This window comes from Mercenaria mercenaria, chromosome 12 (assembly GCF_021730395.1).
Source record: "Mercenaria mercenaria strain notata chromosome 12, MADL_Memer_1, whole genome shotgun sequence".
Classification (NCBI taxonomy): domain Eukaryota; kingdom Metazoa; phylum Mollusca; class Bivalvia; order Venerida; family Veneridae; genus Mercenaria; species Mercenaria mercenaria.
In genome coordinates, this window is record NC_069372.1 from 6,605,583 (window position 1) to 6,624,922 (window position 19,340).

The window sequence follows — 19,340 nt, forward strand, 5'->3', positions numbered from 1 at the left end:
GACTCCTGTTGCTTCACGCACTTGCCTATGTGCTATCCCTAAGGAACTGTCAGACTAACTTTAGTTTTTAAATACAGAACGAGTGCTGGTACAAGCGTATGATGTGCTTTCAAAGAAGCTGAACCTTACACAAGAAATATTAATGGCTGTTTATTACCTTTTTTTTAATAATTAACAAAACTCTGGTACCTAGCCTTTTCAACCATCATAGATGAACAAACCTTTGAAATAATTTCCGCCATCAGTTAATCCATCCAACACTTTAAAATTCTACAACATTTCTACAACCAAATAAAACTCATGCTCTATACAGACTACAATAAAATGTTATTTTTTTTTTTTTTTTGTATAACTTTTTCTTTGTTAAGTAAAATGTTAAAAATATTCAAGCATCCAGAACCTGGACACACCATTATCGAATAGACCATATCAAAGTAATTCATTTCTCACTTCAGTTTTAAACCAAGAAATATTAAAATAAACAACCCAATCCTCTAAAATGTTTTTCTTTCCTATCAAACCTAAAACATCAAAACCAGGCCCTTTATTGACGTATATCCAAGTTGCCATTTCAAAAAGAATCTGTACCATATATCAATTTTTTCACTCACAGGTGAACACTTCTCCAATTTCATGAGATCATGTGAATATCATGCCTCTTTACTTCATTTTACAAGAGATGTGTCTGAACATCTGGTTTTCCTTTTTTTGATGAAATTAGACAGTACCCTGATACCCATTTCAATCTTACCTCCATGTGTCATTTCTAACTGCTTGTGAACTGACAATTTCATGTCAAAGAGAAACACCTTAGTGGCGAATGCGCCGTCCCTAGGCTCATATGAGGAATATCTTTATCTGCATGTTTAACACTATTTTTCCCTGATATCCTCACAGTTCTTATTTACACTCAATATCCCAAACACTTCCATATTCATACTGGCGCACGTCTGTAGTCCAGTCAGTTGAAGTTATTTCCGTCACCTTGTTGTCCGAGCAACAACGAAAGACAGATACCCTGTATAAAATGTCCTATTTGGAAACAAAACAGTACCAAGTAGTTTACACGGTTATTTGTCGATAAGTTACATAGAAACCTGCACGTAAGTGACTTTCAGTTTTTGTACGCCGAGTTCGTCATTAGTACCTTTGAGCTGACCCTGACAGGAAGTGGGGGCATGTGGGCAACTGAGTTTAACATGTCTGTACCAAACCACTTCTCAGGTCTTTGTACCGCTGTTTGAAACTGTTACCCATGAATGGAATTCCAGGTGAATTGGGCCATCTGAATATCAAACAAAATAATTACAACTTTCAGATTAAGATTCAATAATGGAATTGTGTTCACAATATAGCAATACTATATGTTCTTCTAAGCAGAGGAATAGCTAAATTATATAAAAATTCCATTCTGTATTTCATCGATATGGGGTACATTATCTAAACTATGCTAGGAGTGAAGAGCCACATTCACAACAATTTTGTTATCATTTACATTTGTTTATAATTCACTTAACTTTAATTAGGCAAAGATTTTGAGCTCCAAGTATTTTTAAATTTCTTTAGAATTTGAGAAAATAATCCTTTACAAGAGCTTTCTCTTCAAGCGGAAATGCATTTGTCAATAAACTGAATATAAATATTCATGAAACAGCAACAAACTAACTGAATTTGTAGCTTGTAAAAATATAATAGATAAGTAGCCAACTTTGTGTTTCTTGTTCATAATTCTAGTCCTTAACTCTCATCATGCTGGACACGATCGATTCTGCCTTAGCGACCAGGTTAGATCATGATCAGCCTGCACATCCATGCAGTCTGATCATGATCTACACTGTCTGCCATTCAATCAGTATCTTTTTGGTAAGCACCCCTTTTTACAGTTAATGGTACTGTCAAAAATGAAAGATGGACAAGATTATTATAGAAATTTAGCAGGGTAAGGATTAAATAAGCTATTAAATTGTATCCATACTTTTATGCTGGCTCATCTGTGGGTTCAGAGTTCTCGGATTAAAGCCGGGACTCTGTAGAGATGTTTGGACTATTGGACCACGTGCTGCACGAGGATCTATCATACGCTGCTGGGCCTGAAGACCCGTTAACTGTGGATACTGATTGTAACCTCTTGGACTAGTGCCAGGTACCATCTGTTGTATGTAAACAGGACTGGTTCCCAGTGCTGGAGGCTGAGGGCCTACCACAGGGCTCGTTGGTAATGGCATCCTACCACCTTCAACAGAAAACATATTAATGTTAAACACAAACTATTTTATGAAAATATAAAATACAAATGTTTTCCTAAAATATATAATTTTAATATTTTCTTCATAAAACTGACACTATGAAAACCATAAAACTTGTCATAAATGTTAACACTGCTACAGGGCAATGGCTGATTACACCACAATCAAAATACCCACAAAATGAATTGAAATACATAGCTGCTAGTCAATTAAATTTCTTTTTTAAGTTTTTTGTTGGGAAAATATAGCATTAGTAATCATACGGTTTTCCACAACTACGCAACTAATAGTCACATTCATTTATAAGAATGAGTAATTATTTTCCCATCCCTATGCATGTTCAGTCACTTAAGGTAAGACATTTTGTCACATAAATAATCAAATATTACAGAATGAATGGGTGATACTTCAGGACATGGTGTTTATATTATTTTCAAAACTTTTTTTCATAGAAACTGTAATAGCAATCAGGCAAGGTTCAGATTCTAGTCACAGTCACACGACCTCATACGATTGCAGTGCATGTGTTTTTTTTTCAAGGATTCAAACAGAAGGGCTATGACAGTCCCTAAACCACTCCCCAAGTTTTGAAGCTCAAATAGGTAACAATTTTGGTAGACAGTCATTAAAGAAACTTTTCTGTCAAATTACTTTGAAAGCAGTACAAGAACTGACAAGATACTAAAGCTGCTAATTTATTTTTTTTTTTTGTTGGATTTAACGTCCACCGACACATGAAGGTCATTGCACTTTCCGCTTAGGTGAGAACCGGTCCCCTCCTGCATATTCCACGAACGGTACCTGGTAGAACCACCGACCTTCCGTAACGCCGATGGCTCCTCACTGAGAATTCATAGCCCTAGGGGCCGAACCCATCGATGAGGGGCAAGTGATTGATAGCGACTTACACTTGGCACGGAGGCCCCAAAGCTGCAATCACTGCGAATTTACATAATTTTCTTCTATGTAAGTAGTGATTAATAGGCCTACTGGCTGTTGCTGTTTTGTATTTCTCTTTTTTGTTTTTGTTCGGTTTCTCTCATGACACATGGGCATTACTTAATGCACCGTGGATAGAACCACAGACTTTTCAGTTAGCCAGCTGGATGGCATCCTCACGTGTAAGAACTGTACACCACCAAGGCTTATTACTTATATCGATGAGGGACAAGTGATTCTATCACAGCTACCATAACTTGATGCAGTATGCTTATGTCACAGTAATAAACAATTTCTTAACTTTTATAACATTATTAAAATCTTTGCGTATTAACCCTATTATTGTGAATGTAAGTGAAAAGTTAGACACTTCTTCAAGCTTTTTTCTTTTTGTCTATTTTCTCTTATTTCCCATTGTTGTTGCAGATTTCTTTGATCATTGTAGCTACTGATGTAATCAATATATAATCAATTAGCAAAGAAGGAAGTAACATCAAACATTACGACAGTTAAATAACCAACTGACCCCCGAGGCTTGCAAGATAAAACACTGGCTGATGTTCCTACTTGTCAAATTTCTTTCAATTATAAATTTTGTACTAATTTAACACTGCAGTAAAGGTTCAAATGTCAATTTTATCTGACAGCTGAGAACATTTTGTGATAACTAACTGACAAATTGAATGATTTAATGGAACACCACACCCATCAACACAGAATTATACCGCTTTCAATATTATATAATGGTCTAAAGGTGTGTGTATTGGTATGACAGTGTCCATCATAACATTTTTTAGTAACTATAGACTATAAATCCAACTTCTGATAAACGAGTTTTAACAATTACAGCTGATATTCATTTATGAACTAACAATTCTTTTTCTTTTCTTTTTTTTTTTTTTTTAGAAACTATGAGGCTGGGTAACAACAGTAACACCAGTACAGAGCTGAATATGGCTCATCTCTACTACCTACCATACTCTTCAAATAAAAATGCTTACCTGCAACTGGAATGCCATACGGAGTAGTTGTCTGTCCCCTAATGTTTTGCCTCTGTAAAAGTTTTGCCATGTCTACCGCTGACACAACTGGGGTGCTGCCACCCATGATTGGTCTCTGAACATGGTCTTTAGAGGTTGGTGTGGCTAGGGGCGGTGCCACAGATACATTTCCTGAAGTCAAAATCATTCACTATGTTAGTTTTATATAACATCAACATAATTATGGTCACATGGAGACTTTATCCCTGCAAGTACATCTGGTATTATGCAGCCAGTCAGGTTAGTGACACAATCTGGTACTCTATGTTTATCGACCAAAACTAAAAGACTGCCATAACTTCTGTTTTCTGGAGTATTTTGCAGAATGTGCGATTGTTATTCACAAAATATACCATATAAAAACAATGAACTTCTAAATGCAATGACACATATGAAACGGACATTATAAATGATGTCATGAAACTTAAACATTAAATATATAATAAGAGGAGAGAATATTTATGGATTGCGGTGATTCTGTACTGGTGCAAGCAATTCAGTGGCAACCTTTAGCACTTGGATACAGAGGCTCAGTCTCCCCCACACTCAATATCAGGTGGATACAGAGGCTCAGTCTAACATACAGGCTTTTAATGGTGGAGAAAGTCCCCAAATTCTTCTCTTGGCATTATACACAGCACAGGTAGGCACCTGGGCAAAACAACCTACTGTCTAGACTGTATGACATTAAAAAACAAAAGTGAAATTACCTTTAACAATAGGTCTGCCGGTCGTAGGTAAAGCTGTAGAGACTGCAGCCAGGCTAGCACCAAGGGACACGTTCACATTCTGTTGACCTATCAGAGCACGGATATGCTGCGATTTCACAGCATCAATCTGGTTGAGCAAAAATAAAAACAACAGTCTTATTTTTATATTACTTACATCATGAGAAAAGTCGTATCATAAATTGGTGGACATTTTAATGTGAACAATGCTTAATGTCAAAAAAATTTCAATCATTATTAAATGAAGGCAATGTTACTGAGAATTTATTTTGACCAATGTAATAGCTTCAGCGTTTAGTAATTTCAACATTGCAACGTCTCCAGAGAACCTAATATTTGCATGCCTCTTTTCCAAAGAAAGGGAATATTGATGACATATGGTAACTCAAACTCAAATATTTAATGGAATTCATGTTTTTACTTGGAGGTCATGATATGTGACCTATTTTTCTCACTGCAACTCCTCAATTTGTATGTTTACCCAAATCTTTATACCGGTATTGGTCTGAACTATTAGTTAGCTTTTCTTTTGTCCATACAGTTTGTTGAATGCTATATTTCAACACTCATGTAATGGTGGTCAGTTAACCTAACCAATATTCAAGGATTCTGTACAAACTTGTTCTCTGCAAGTTACAAATTCTCCACTTGAATACATGGCAGAGGACGAATGACTATAGTGATACTGTTGTAACAGGTTTACATTCACCAAGGGACAGAACTCCTACTAGGCTTATGTATCATGGAGAAAGAGTTATCCAATTTCATATAGGAACAAGGAGCATAATTATACAATTATTTTTCAGTTTGATGTTTCTGTTTTGTGAAATAAGCCTATGCTATAGCAACCATGTAAAGTAGAACTCTATCATAAATTCCTCAAACATCTCTTATTCCATTGTGACAGTGTCAATATTTCTTTATTAAATGAGCACAATGTAAAGGATACCCTGGTTTATATCCCCAATTGTTGAAATTTCCTTATTATTCGATGATGGCATATTTTACAAATTTAAAATAATAATGCAATTTAAGCTGCACTATTATGAGATGCAAGTTCTCAAGACCCTGAATAAGGCAACTGAGCATCAAAATCAGGAAATAAGTGATTAAATAAACAAAATACATATTTGTATTGAAATATGAGATATATTAAGTCCTTTTATTCCGAAACAAATGAACATCAGTCATGTCATGTTTTTATAACTGGTGACAAACTGCATAAAAAAATCCCATACACCAAAAACATTAAACAAGAGTGCCACGAGGCTCTAAGTCCCTCATCTGACCAAAACTCTGGACCTTTCTCCTACAAACACAGATGTAATTATGACCAGTACTTTTTGGAAAGATGATTAAGTAAAAATATGGATGCAAGACAATGAACGACGGACCATCCACCTATACTAATAGCTCAACATGAACCAAAGGTTCAGGTGAGCTAAAAAATTCCAAAAATACATGCAGTTGTTAGTTCTGTGTCAATAAGTAAACTTTTTTATATCAGATTCAATATAAACTGTTACAGCAAAATATCTGTTAATGCATGCAAACAGTGGAATACATTACCCCTTCCCCGAATTATGACCTACTGCAGATACACAATATGCCATTTAATTCAAGAATGATAGAGACAGCTTCTAACAGTGTTTTTGTCAATCTCCATTTGTTTTCTTTTCAGTTATTATTATATTAAGCTTTCAGTTCATCTGCCAGTATTCCTAAAGAAACTTGTTTCTTTTAAATAGGCCAGAACACATGTAAGAAAATAAATGGCAATATGACTTTTATGGGGTACAGCCTAATATGTTACTATAGGAAAAGAGAGTACAGGAAAAGAGCACCCATACAATACACTATTTGCAGATCACACAAACACCACACAAGTTCGTACCTGCTCCTGGGTGACCAGAGCTGTAGACTGTGGGTGGGGCGGTGGTGGCAGCGCCCCTGGGCTCAGTAATGGTGGTGGCAGGTGTGTAGAGACAAGGGGCGGGGGAGGGGGAAGGTGCGTCAGCTGGTTAGTATTGAACGGTGGCAGGCCGGGTAACACCGCGACCATGTTAGGTAGGACCTGATTGGGTAATGGTGGTGGTGGCACCGCATGTATCATGGCTGGTGGGGGTATGCTGGTAGGTGGTGCCGAGGTGCAGTGCTGTACTGGATGATCTAGCCGTAATGGAGAGACTTGTTGGTCCTGTGCTTTATTTTCCAGTTCTGAACCATGTTCTACCTGATTGTCTCGTTCTGAAATAAAGAAAAAATGTTGCAGTAAATTTCACATTAAGTGTTGAAGTGATTTACAATACTTCCTTTTTCTGTTTTGTTTGTTTTAGGTTTAATGGCATTTTTCAACAGTAATTCAGTTATGTAACGGTGGGCAGTTGACCTAACCAGTGTTCCTGGATTCTGTACCAGTACAAACACGTTCTCCGTAAGTAACTGCCAACTTCCCCACATATATCAAGAGGTGGAGGATGAATGATTTCAGACACAATGTCTTTTATCAAACTGTCACAGAGAACATACACCTCGCCTGGGGATCGAACTCACAACTCAATAATCCGTACATCTGCGCTTTCTCTACTGAGTTAAGTGGGCAGGCTTCATTTTCCTTAGGGAAATCTCAATTTTCATTTCACTTCCTGAGGACCAAATGAAACAAGAGCACCGCCTTGCGGTGCAGACACTCATCTGATTTTTTTGTCTCTGTATAATAGAAATATTGACCTACCCATGATTTTCTAAGTCCAAAAGGGGACATAATTCTTGCAAAAAGCAATGTAGAGTTATGGTACTTGCTGTCCAGTGTCAGCTTTTGATGGTGAATAAGTGTTGCAAGTTTTAAAGCAATAGCTTTGACCATAAAGGAGAAAAGTTGACCTAAACGCAAAATTTAACAAAGAATTCTGATATTTTCTAAGTCCAAAAGGGGCCATAATTCTTGCAAAAAGCAGGATGGAGTTATATTCCATGCTGTACAGAGTAAACTTTTGATGGTGAACAAGTGTTGCAAGTTTCAAAGCAATAGCTTTAATAGTTAGGAGAAAAGTTGACCTAAACATAAAACTTAACCAAGAAATCTGATATTTTCTAAGTCCAAAAGGGGCCATATTTCTTGCAAAAAGCAGGATGGAGTTATGTTTCTTGCTGTACAGAGTCAGCTAATGATGGTGAACATATGCTGCAAGTTTTAAAGCAATAGCTTTGATAGTTTAGGAGAAAAGCTGACCTAAACATTAAACTTAACCAGGCAACGCCGATGACGATCAAGTGATGACAATAACTCATTTTTCTCTCTCAAAAAATCAGATGAGCTAAAAATAAGTTGTTCAATAGTGTTATTACAGAAAGAGCTCATATTAATTTTACCCCTGCACAAAAATCAACTCATCTGGCTCACTGGTGTAAGCGTAACTTCACAGAATAACCTGCAGCCTCTACATACAGTTTCATTTTCAGACAAACTAAGCTGTAGCCTCTACTACATCAGCATCATTTTATTAGATCAGCATTACTTTTCAGACTTATCTTAAGCCTCTACTAGATCAGCATTACTTTACTGACTAACCTGCATCCTCCACTGAGTCAACATTACAGACAAACTAACCTGCATCCTCTTTAAGATCAGCATTACTTTTCAGACAGATTTACCTTAAGCCTCGACCAGATCAGCATTACTTTACAGACAGACTAAACTGTGGCCTCTACTAGATTAGCATTACTTTATAGACAGACTAACATGCAGCCTCTACTAAGTCAATATAATAGACAGACTAACCTGCATCCTCTACTGAGTCAACATTACTTTATAGACAGACTCACCTGCAGCCTCTACTGAGTCAACATTACTTTACAGACAGACTCACCTGCAGCCTCTACTATCTCAACATTACTTTACAGACAGACTCACCTGCAGCCTCTACTGAGTCAACATTACTTTACAGACAGACTCACCTGCAGCCTCTACTGAGTCAACATTATTTTACAGACAGACTCACCTGCAGCCTCTACTGAGTCAACATTACTTTACAGACAGACTCACCTGTTGCCTCTACTGTGTCAACATTACTTTATAGACAGACTAACCTGCAGCCTCTACTAGATCAGCATTATTTTACAGATAGATTAACCTGAAGCCTCTACTATGTCAATGATATTTTACAGACTAACCTGTAGCCTCTATTAGATCAGCACTATCTCTCCTCTGTTTTTCCTTCTCACTGGCTTTCTCTGAATGCATCTTGCGAATCACTGATGTCGGAGTAAATGCCACATTTACAGCACTCTGTACAAATATAATAAATAAAATACTTCTTAAATTCATTAGTACAGTCTACTGAGAACTTGACTAGAGATAAACCCCATTATGTGCATGAGAATTTCAAGGTTTGATAACTGTTATCACTTCTGTGGCCCACTATCAATATAGTGGAAATAAAACATCATACCACTCAGCAATTCATATCTCAGACTGTGTTCCACTAATATAAAGTTTCAATCATGGCCTCAATTATTTACATTTATGTAGTGAAAGTCAGCCTAGCTGTAAATTGGGAACTTTGCAAGTAAGAAAATCAGAGGGGAAGTACAAATTACATCCCACATGTTATCTTCTGTCAATCATCAAGACTCCTTGTCCAAAGATCTTGCAACTTCTTGATTTACAGTCTTGTGTTCCATCTGCTAAGCTTATAAAGTTCCAGGGCAATAAACACTGCAAGAACTTGCATACAGTTTACTGTTGACAAAGTTACAAGGCAATAAACACTGCAAAATCTGGTGTACAGTTTACTGGTCACAAAGTTACAGGGCAATAAACCGTGCAACATTTGGTGTACAGTTAACTGGTCACAAAGTTACAGGGCAATAAACCCTGCAACATTTGGTGTACAGTTAACTGGTCACAAAGTTACAGGGCAATAAACCCTGCAACATTTGGTGTACAGTTTACTGGTCACAAAGTTACAGGGCAATAAACCCTGCAACATTTGGTGTACAGTTAACTGGTCACAAAGTTACAGGGCAATAAACCCTGCAACATTTGGTGTACAGTTTACTGGTCACAAAGTTACAGGGCAATAAACACTGTAACAATGTGATTGATGTGTACCAAGTTCTTGAAGTTGAAACTCTCTAGAAAACAATGCTCTCCACATGACAATATAATACTTGTGCATGTATAAGACAGCAGTACATACCTTAGCAGCAACTGGGGTAGAAGTTACTGGTGCTGGTGATGTTCTTGTTGGACCTTGAATGCCATCTTGTCCTATTTTACTACCAACCATAGCTGGAGATTTCACTCTGTAATAATATAAAAAGAGACTTCACATCAGCATAGTCTATGTGTTACTTTTCCTCATCTTAATTATCTTAGTCATGCACCTTTTTACTATTATATCTAAACATTAACTATCAAAATATGTAGTAAACTAGCAAAAGGTTTTGACAACATTCCCTATTAAATTTGTTGATTTCTTTTTGTTTCTATACGAGAACTCATTTAAATTTTATTGAAATACATTGCTTATTCTGTATCAAAATAAGTTTGTTTGCTTGCTGTCACAATAGCACATTTTATGTCAAAAGGAACACTACTGTGAAATCATTAATATTCGTCAATCAAGGATTTCGTGGTTGTGTAAATCCATGAAATTTAATCCCAATGAACATGTAAAATTCCCATTCATTTTATGTTCAAAAGTTGAAATCCACGAATTCATATCCCCACAAAATTGCCATGAATTCATATCCCAAAGAAATTGCCCTTTTGACCAAAAGCACGAAATATCATGCCCACCAAATTAAATGATTTTACAGTATGCACTGCTCCAAGATTTCAAGCAAGGACAGGCACTCTGACTATACCGTCAAAAAAAGAAGGAAGAATGCAACATGCCAAAGAAGCTCAAACCCATAGCAGTTGAGTGGAAGGTGATTCAAAATCAGTAATCTTAACCAGTCAACAAGAGAAGCCTTTTGCAGTACAATGAGGTTAAACTATCTACCTCTCTTGCTGTTTCTTGTAAAATCTTTCTTTTTGATCTTCTAGCTGTTTCTTGATGAGAGCATTTTGTAAAATAGCTTGTGTATGAACGATTAACTCCTGTGGACTGGGGACTCGTGGAACTGAAGGTGGCCTGATTGTATTCACAGTCTGAAAATATTAAAGAACAAACTAACAACATTTCTCTTTTTAAATAAGAAATAATCATGGCGCTTTAACACAATACGAGCCTCACTCGGGGTGTTGTATTCTTCGTGTGAGGAACCCATCCAGCTGGCTTACGGAAGGTCGGTGGTTCTACCCAGGTGCCCGCTCAAGGTGAAATAATGCACGGAGGGGCACCTGGGGTCTTCCTCCACCATCAAAACTGGGAAGTCGCCATATGACCAATAATTGTGTCGGTGCGACGTTAAACCCAACAAAATAAATAAATTAACACAATACATTTCACAAATCGGCAAACTTAGCTTTTATGTTAAAACATTTTTTCATTTTCAACATTGAATAAAGTCCCTTTTTGTGAAAACAAAGTAAACACAGAGTTTGTCACAAAGAGTTATTCACAATACTTAAAATGAGAAAAAAAAGAAAACTGATAAAAGTTCAAAACTTACACTTGTATTCGCAGGTTGACCAACAGGAGACTGGGAGAGGGAGCTTCCTCCCTGGGCAGGATGTATAGGTGAAGGTGCGCTCAGGTGCATCGGAGGTTGCTGACTAAACACTGTAACAAAAATATCATAACAATTGTAAGTTCTCTGATAGCAGTCTTTGTTTGTTATTCCTTCATTAATGTCCTCTTTATGTATTGAACTTAATATGTCAATTTCAGCAAGTTTCTGCTTGACAGACCCATATTAGTACATGGTTGGTTTTGTAATTTTATTAAGGCTTATAGTGGAAAGTGCAATTTATGAGCAAAATCAACTTCTATAAAATAACTTGCACGTATAAAATTTGGTAAGAATTTCAACCTGATTAAACATTTTGAAATATCTGACAGGAGTTTCTAGAGCTGGAAAACTGTTCCACACCCAGGGTGTAAGACGATCCTGGTTAAGATGACCAATGTGCTGTAAATATCATATTTTCATACAAATTATGTTCATTTTTTTCTATTTATTTTTTACATATATACTTTCCCTGAAGTAAGTTACAGACATAATTTTTTTAAGGAGTTTAGTGTTTAAGACATTTTCAAGATATATCATCAAATTCATGAACTTTTAGAGGGCTTTTTGAACCCTGCGGCCCTTCAAAGCCAAAAACATGAACAAACTTGAAAGACAAGGATACTACAGACCAAGATCTGAGAACAGTTTAAGAGTTGTTTTTGAAATCATTCTAATGTGTTATTCTATTAGCGATGGCGGCCCCTACAAACTTGAAAGAATTCCATTCCAGGATAAAACAGACCGAGTAAAATGTTGGTTGACTGAAGGTGGATGACAGACCATCCATATGCAAGATAGCTAAATGAGCACCAACAGCGGGTGCCACAGCTTGTCTGCAAGTACTGGACAGAATGCAATAAGAGTTATATTTCAGATTTTCTAAGTACAAAAATGGCCATAATTCTGACAAAATGCAGGTTAGAGTTATGGTTCTCGGCCTACATATTTACCTAATGATGATAAAACAAGTGAGCAAAGCTCTTATAGTGTTTGAGAAAAGGTGACCCTAAACAAAAATTTTAACCTAGAAATTCAAATTCTCCAAGTACAAAAAAGCTCATAATTCTAACAAAATGCATATCAGAGTTATGGTTCTTGGCCTTCATAGTGAACTAATGCTGATAAACAATAGTGCAAAGTTTCATAGATGTAGCTCTTATAGTGTTTGAGAAAAGGTGGACCTTAACAAAATTTTAACCATCGTAGACATCGATGATCAAGTGACAACACCTCGTAATTTTTTTCTTCTCAAAAACCAGATGAGCTAAAAACCCTTAAAAGAATTATACTCAGTAAATTACAGAAAGCATAAAATGAACTTACTGATAGGTGATGGGACTCTAGGAGAACCTTGGGCTTGACGAGACAGAAGTGCTGACTGGAGTGGTGATGGTGAAGGTCCCCGGGGTGACGACCCGGGTTGGACAAAGTTCATTATTGGTATCTGTGGCTGTTGTTGGGGTGGAGGAGTGGGTGATGCTGGCTTTGTGATGATTGTAGGATTTGCCTTCAGGAAACTCATAACAGGATCGCCAGAAGATGGTCGTCTCCCCTGAATATTCTGCAATAAAAATGTTCTATTGAACTCTCAATGTATACACGTTTATTGTACAATGTTGTAAACTATCATGTGAAATAAATGACACAAGAGGGCCAAGATGGCCCTAGGTCGCTCACCTGAGAAACACACCATAACAGTGTAAACATGTTTGATCTAGTGATTTCATGGAAAAAAATATTCTGACCAATTATCATTAAAATTGGAGCAAAAACCTTGAGTATAAACAAGTATTTTCTTTGATTTGACCTAGTGACCCAGTTTTTGACCCCAGATGACCCATATTCGAACTTGACCTAGATTTCATCAAGCCTCTCATTCTGACCAAATTTCATGAGTATCAATTGAAAAATACAGCCTCTATCGCATACACAAGGTTTTTCTTTGATTTGACCTAGTGACCTAGTTTTTGAGCCTAAAAAACCCATATTCGAACTTGACCTAGATTTCATCAAGGCAACCATTCTGACTAAATTTTATGAAAATCCAGTGTAAAATGTAGCCCCTATTGCATACATAAGGTTTTGCCTTGATTGAGCTAGTGACCTAGTTTTTGAACCCAGAAGACCCATATTCAAACTTGACCTAGATTTCATCAAGGCTATCAATCTGACAAAATTTCATAAAGATCAGCTGAAAAATACAGCCTTTATCACATACACGAGGTTTTTCTTTGATTTGACATAGTGACCTACTTTTTGACCCCAGATGACCCATAATCAAACTCAACCTAGACTTCATCAAGGCAATCATTCTGACCAAATTTCATGAAGATCAATTGAAAAACACAGCCTCTATCGCATACACAAGGTTTTTCTTTGACTTGACCTAGTGACCTAATTTTTGACCCCAGATGACCCATATTCGAACTTGACCTAGATTTCATCTAGGCAATCATTCAAACCAAAACTCATGAAGATTAATTGAAAAATACAGCCTCTACTGCATACACAAGGTTTTTCTTTGATTTGATCTAGTGACCTAGTTTTTGACCCCAGATGACCCATTTTCGAACTCGCCTAGATTTCATCAAGGTAATTATTCTGACAAAATTTCATGGAGATCAGCTGAAAAATACAGCCTCTATCGCATACACAAGCTAAATGTTGACAGACAGACAGACAGACACACAGACAGACGCCAGACATCGAGCAATCACAAAAACTCACCTGAGCTAAAAAAGTAAACAATGACAAATAATTAATTTCCTTCCATTTAAAATACCTGAAATGCTAGAATATCTAAACAAATGATTATCTGAAACTTTCCTTTTTATGTGAGGGCTGACCCTGTAAATCTCCCTACGCTGGCAACACATGTCATAGGTGGATGGGAATATTTGTTGCAAGTGCAATCCATGCATTTGCCAGAAATTCAAATGTAGTTTATATCTGTCTAAATGTACCAAAACAACAACGATCAATCCCTAAATATGCAACATAAAAAAGATTACATTTTGTTGTACTTGTTGTTGGACTGAAGAGTGTTGACTGGCCAGTTGTGATGCCAGGTGGGCCTGTTGCCCTTGAGTTGAGACAGGATGGTTACTACGCATATTCTGAATGGCAGCCTGTCGAATCTGTAATTGCTGTTCCTTATTCCGCTGCAAAGCCTGAAAGAAAAATTTGAAAAATTCCATCATTTGTTTTGTTAGTTGGCTTTTTCAAAGTATCAACTAAATTTTGGTCATATGTAGACTGTTAAGCCTTTTGCTGGTGGCGGAAGACCCCAACTGCCCCTACGAGCATTGTTTCAGGCATGGGTCAGCACCTGGGCAGAACCAATGACCTTCCATAATACGACTGCACCGCTTCCTCATATGAAGACATAAACAAACTAAACCAGGTTTTGAACCTACATACATGTGGGGCAAATGCTTTGAAGTCAAACATTCAAAATTACAAATAAAAGTGTGCGTGTGTTCTGGTTTAACGTCTTTTTCAACAATTTTTCAGTTATATAAACGACGGTGTCTATTTGCAGCAGTGAGCACAATGCCCAACTTCATAGTGCTGCCTCACTGGAATATCACGCCGTAGACACGTGACATGATACCCCACCCAGTCACATTATACTGACACCGGGCTGACCAGTCCTAGCACTACCCTCTTAATGCTGTGCGCCAAGAGAGGAAGCTACTAGTACCATTTTTTACGTCTTTGGTATGACGCGGCCGGGGATCGAACCCACGACCTCCCACACTCGAAGCATAAAAGACATTTTATCTTACCTCAAGAAATTGTTTCTGTGCAGCTGTTGCGTCACTAAGTCCATGCTGGGGTGGGGCTACAGATGTTGGTGTATGCATGTTGCCAGGGTAATTGTCCATCATGTCAAATGGCATCTCACCAACACTTGCTCTCTGGTTCTAAAACAATGTAACTAACAGTTACCTTTGCATAAAAACTTGCCTAAAATGCACATCCAAGGGACTTTAAAAAGTAGTACAATTGCATGAAACAACTGAACATGGATTCTTTAAAAATTATGCATCCATCCAATGACTAACAAGAGCTGTCTCCATAGGATGACACATGCCCCCGATGGCACTTTGAATGAATAGTTATGGCCAATGTTAGAGTTTAGGACCTTTGACCTACGGACCTGGGTCTTGCGCGCGACACATCGTCTTACTGTGGTACACATCCATGCCCAATATTTTTAAAATCCAAGCATGAATGACAAAGATATGGACCGGACACGCCCATCAATGCACTATGTTGAAATATGACCTTTAACGTCTAAGTGTGACCTTGACCTTTGAGCTACGGACCTGGGTCTTGCGCACGACACGTCGTCTTACTGTGGTACACATTTATGCCAAGTTATTTGAAAATCCATCCATGGATGACAAAGTTATGGACCGGACACGAATGCACTATCATGAAAAATGACCTTTAACGTCTAAGTGTGACCTTGACCTTTGAGCTACGGACCTGGGTCTTGCACGCGACACGTCGTCTTACTGTGGTACACATTCATGCCAAGTTATTTGAAAATCCATCCATGGATGACAAAGATATGGACCGGACACGCCCAACTATCATGAAAAATGACCTTTAACGTCTAAGTGTGACCTTGACCTTTGAGCTACGGACCTGGGTCTTTCGCGCGACACGTTGTCTTACTGTGGTACACATTCATGTCAAGTTATTTGAAAATCCATCCATCGATGACAAAGATATGGACCGGACACGAAAATTGCGGACAGACTGACAGACCGACAGACCGACAGACGGTTCAAAAACTATATGCCTCCCTTCGAGGGCATAAAAATAATATTTATGTTTACCTTCTGCAAGCTGACTTGATAGCTTCAAAACATGAAATAATTCTATAATGCAAACTTTATTCAAAACTTACAGAAGATATGGGCAGATAAGTCAGTCATATGCTTAGTCCTAGAGGCCCTGTCAATTGGTTTAAAAAGACAATACCTGCAGTTGGTGCCCCTGTAGATTTAATGGCTCTGGTTTGTGTATCACTCTACCCTGGAGCGGCTGAGGGGGTCCAGCATGTAACTGTGGGGGTATGCCATGTTGCTGGGATCCGGCTTGTATTTGGGATGGCATACCAGCCTGCTGGGACCCAGCTTGTAACTGGGATGGCATACCAGATTGTTGATGCCCGGCTTGTATCTGGGATGGCATAACTGTTTGCTGGGGCACACCTTGTATTTGAGATGGGATACCAGCTTGCTGGCTCTGTATAATGTGTTGATGTAAGTGGGCTTGCTGGATGTGACCTGGTATATTTGACAATGGTGATGGAGGGCGTGCCTCAGCCTTAATCTGAAATGTTCAACATTTACATACAGGTATCAACGTCTTACTCAAATCTATTACTACTGGTAGATTAAAGAATTCTGAAAAACTATAAACTGAGTGGTCAAGGGGCAATAAGTGTGTCCAAATAACCATATAAATGGATTTTCTTTGCTTTAATACAAACCTATCTTACATATTTCTAATTTATCTCCTCCAAAAGTCACAACTTTGCTGTAATGATAATTATGGTCATAATTTTCTAAGAAAGAACTGGAAAAATGCTGCTAATATTTATGATAATCATGAGACTGAACTGTCTACACTAAGTTTAAGAACAGGTTAGAACAGTCTGCACATGTTCCAGAACACTACTCTTCACTCAGTATGAGTAGTGAAACAAATACAACCATTTAGTCTACACAAGTGACAGCATAAAATGAGAAGTGATATCATGGAAGTACTAGTGTTAGGAAGAGACTTACAGGTTGTTTCGGGGATTCAACAGGTCTAGCTGCTCCTGCCTGCATGAGGCTGATCAATTTGTTAAATGCTGTCAGGTCATTATTGCCTCCTTGGGGTAGCGATCTATTCTGCTGACTGGGTGGGGTAATTGATCTTACCGGAGTGTTCGCTTGTTGTAGCTCGCCCTCTAGCTCTGCTACAGTTTTCACTTTGCCTGGAGCGTCTGTAACAGATTAACAGTCAATCACATAAGTTTTCCCCCCTGATTTTGAAACAAAAAGAGCATGTATTTTACTAAATGCACATCTGACAGTATACAGTGTATTGAGCTTTTGTTATATTTATGATATGACAAGTTTGTATAATATATTTATAACAGGAAAGGTTTACCTGGGACAACATCTAACTAAACAGAAGATACAAAATTTAGCCAGGCCAATCAATTACCCATTGCTTTAACTGAAAACAAATCTTTAAAAAAATATTCGTAATGGTAGACTCAACAAAATTACAATTATGTTTACATGATAAAGACACAAATGTTTTCAAAACTTACTGAGAGGCGAATTAAAGCCAGGTGTTGTGTTGCCGCTACTGGATGCCGAATCAAGACGACCAAACAACAATGCCTTTAATTTAGCTTCCGTCTCCTGTGGCAAGTTCCTCATCCCTGTAGCTGTAATAATCATCGTTGAAAATTAAATATCAAAGAACACTAACGTAATCATTCTGTACTTACTTATTTTGTTGGGTTTAATGTCACACAGACACAATTATAGGTCATATGGCGACTTTCCAGCTTTGATGGTGAAGGAAGACCCCAGGTGCCCCTCCGTGCATTATTTCATCACGAGCAGGCACTTGGGTAGCAGCAGGGATATAAATTAACACTCAGACCCTATTAGCCATCTGGGCTCCTTACAGGCAAATTGTAGGGGCCCAGCCTATTAAGGTGGGAAAATATACCAACAGTGGTTTAGATCTACATACTTAAAAGTAAGTCTTGTAATTTGATTCCTGCCAAAATAAACAAGAGTGCCGCCAAGCGGGGCAATATACGCCCGAAGGCTTACATCATAATATGGGAGCAAAATTTTAGGAACTTGACTGTTGTAGCCCCAAAGGACTGGAACAACAAGAGGCAAACTTCAAAAAACAAATCTAAGTCCACAAAAAAATATTCGAAGTCTACAAAAAAAATCCTTATCAGGTACAGGTATGTAAAAATACACGTTAAAATTGGAGGTACCATCCATGTTGTACCACAGAGAAGTGGTCTCGGTTTTTCCCTACGGCCAATAATAAAAAAGTTTCAAAATAAGCTATTTATAGTAACATAAAAGGGAAGTAATTCAAAAAAAAAATTACTGTAAGTACAAAAAAGAAATCTGCCAAATAAAAACAAGAGCACTGCAATGCAGAGCAATATACACAAAGCAAAGTCATATATGACCTTTGACCCTTAAGTGTGACCTTGACCTTGAAGCGAGTCATCCGGAACATGCGCTCTGCACATCGTTGCAATGTGGTGAACATTTGTGCCAAGTTTCTTTGAAATCCTTCAAGGGGTTCAAGAGTTACAGAGCGGACACGAAATTGCTAACGGACAGACGGACGGACAGACAGACGGACACCAGCGTCATAACATAATACATCCCTTCGGGCGTATAAAAATATACATCAATTTCTTTAATACAGAACACTCATCAAACTCAGCCAGTCAAAATCTGAAAGAGGACAGTTGTTAACAACCAGTACATGATATGTTCTAAACACAGGTCACAGTCTCGCAAACACGGATGTATTTGAATGATTTTTGCAGCTGTAGAGGAGGATACGTGTTGTTTATGGGCATTTTTGATAGAGGCTGCACGTTTAATAGTCGTTCATGGACATCTGCATTCTAGTATTTTGTT

The 19,340-nt window shown here is 37.8% G+C and overlaps 1 protein-coding gene across 1 annotated transcript in view; it reads right to left on the minus strand.

Annotated features, from left to right (window-relative positions):
* Positions 1-1,958: 1,958 nt before the first annotated feature.
* LOC123534669 (eukaryotic translation initiation factor 4E transporter-like) overlaps positions 1,959-19,340 on the minus strand; it is a 49,650-nt gene continuing 32,268 nt past the window's right edge. The window contains exons 13-26 of the mRNA XM_053519068.1: positions 17,981-18,100; positions 17,445-17,647; positions 16,633-16,986; positions 15,426-15,563; positions 14,649-14,807; positions 12,961-13,198; positions 11,578-11,687; positions 10,965-11,113; positions 10,155-10,260; positions 9,127-9,241; positions 6,848-7,200; positions 4,936-5,062; positions 4,187-4,357; positions 1,959-2,233 (exon numbers count right to left, since the gene is read on the minus strand). Coding sequence (XP_053375043.1) covers positions 1,959-2,233; positions 4,187-4,357; positions 4,936-5,062; positions 6,848-7,200; positions 9,127-9,241; positions 10,155-10,260; positions 10,965-11,113; positions 11,578-11,687; positions 12,961-13,198; positions 14,649-14,807; positions 15,426-15,563; positions 16,633-16,986; positions 17,445-17,647; positions 17,981-18,100 — 2,618 coding nt within the window. The remainder of the gene's footprint in view (positions 2,234-4,186; positions 4,358-4,935; positions 5,063-6,847; positions 7,201-9,126; positions 9,242-10,154; positions 10,261-10,964; positions 11,114-11,577; positions 11,688-12,960; positions 13,199-14,648; positions 14,808-15,425; positions 15,564-16,632; positions 16,987-17,444; positions 17,648-17,980; positions 18,101-19,340) is intronic.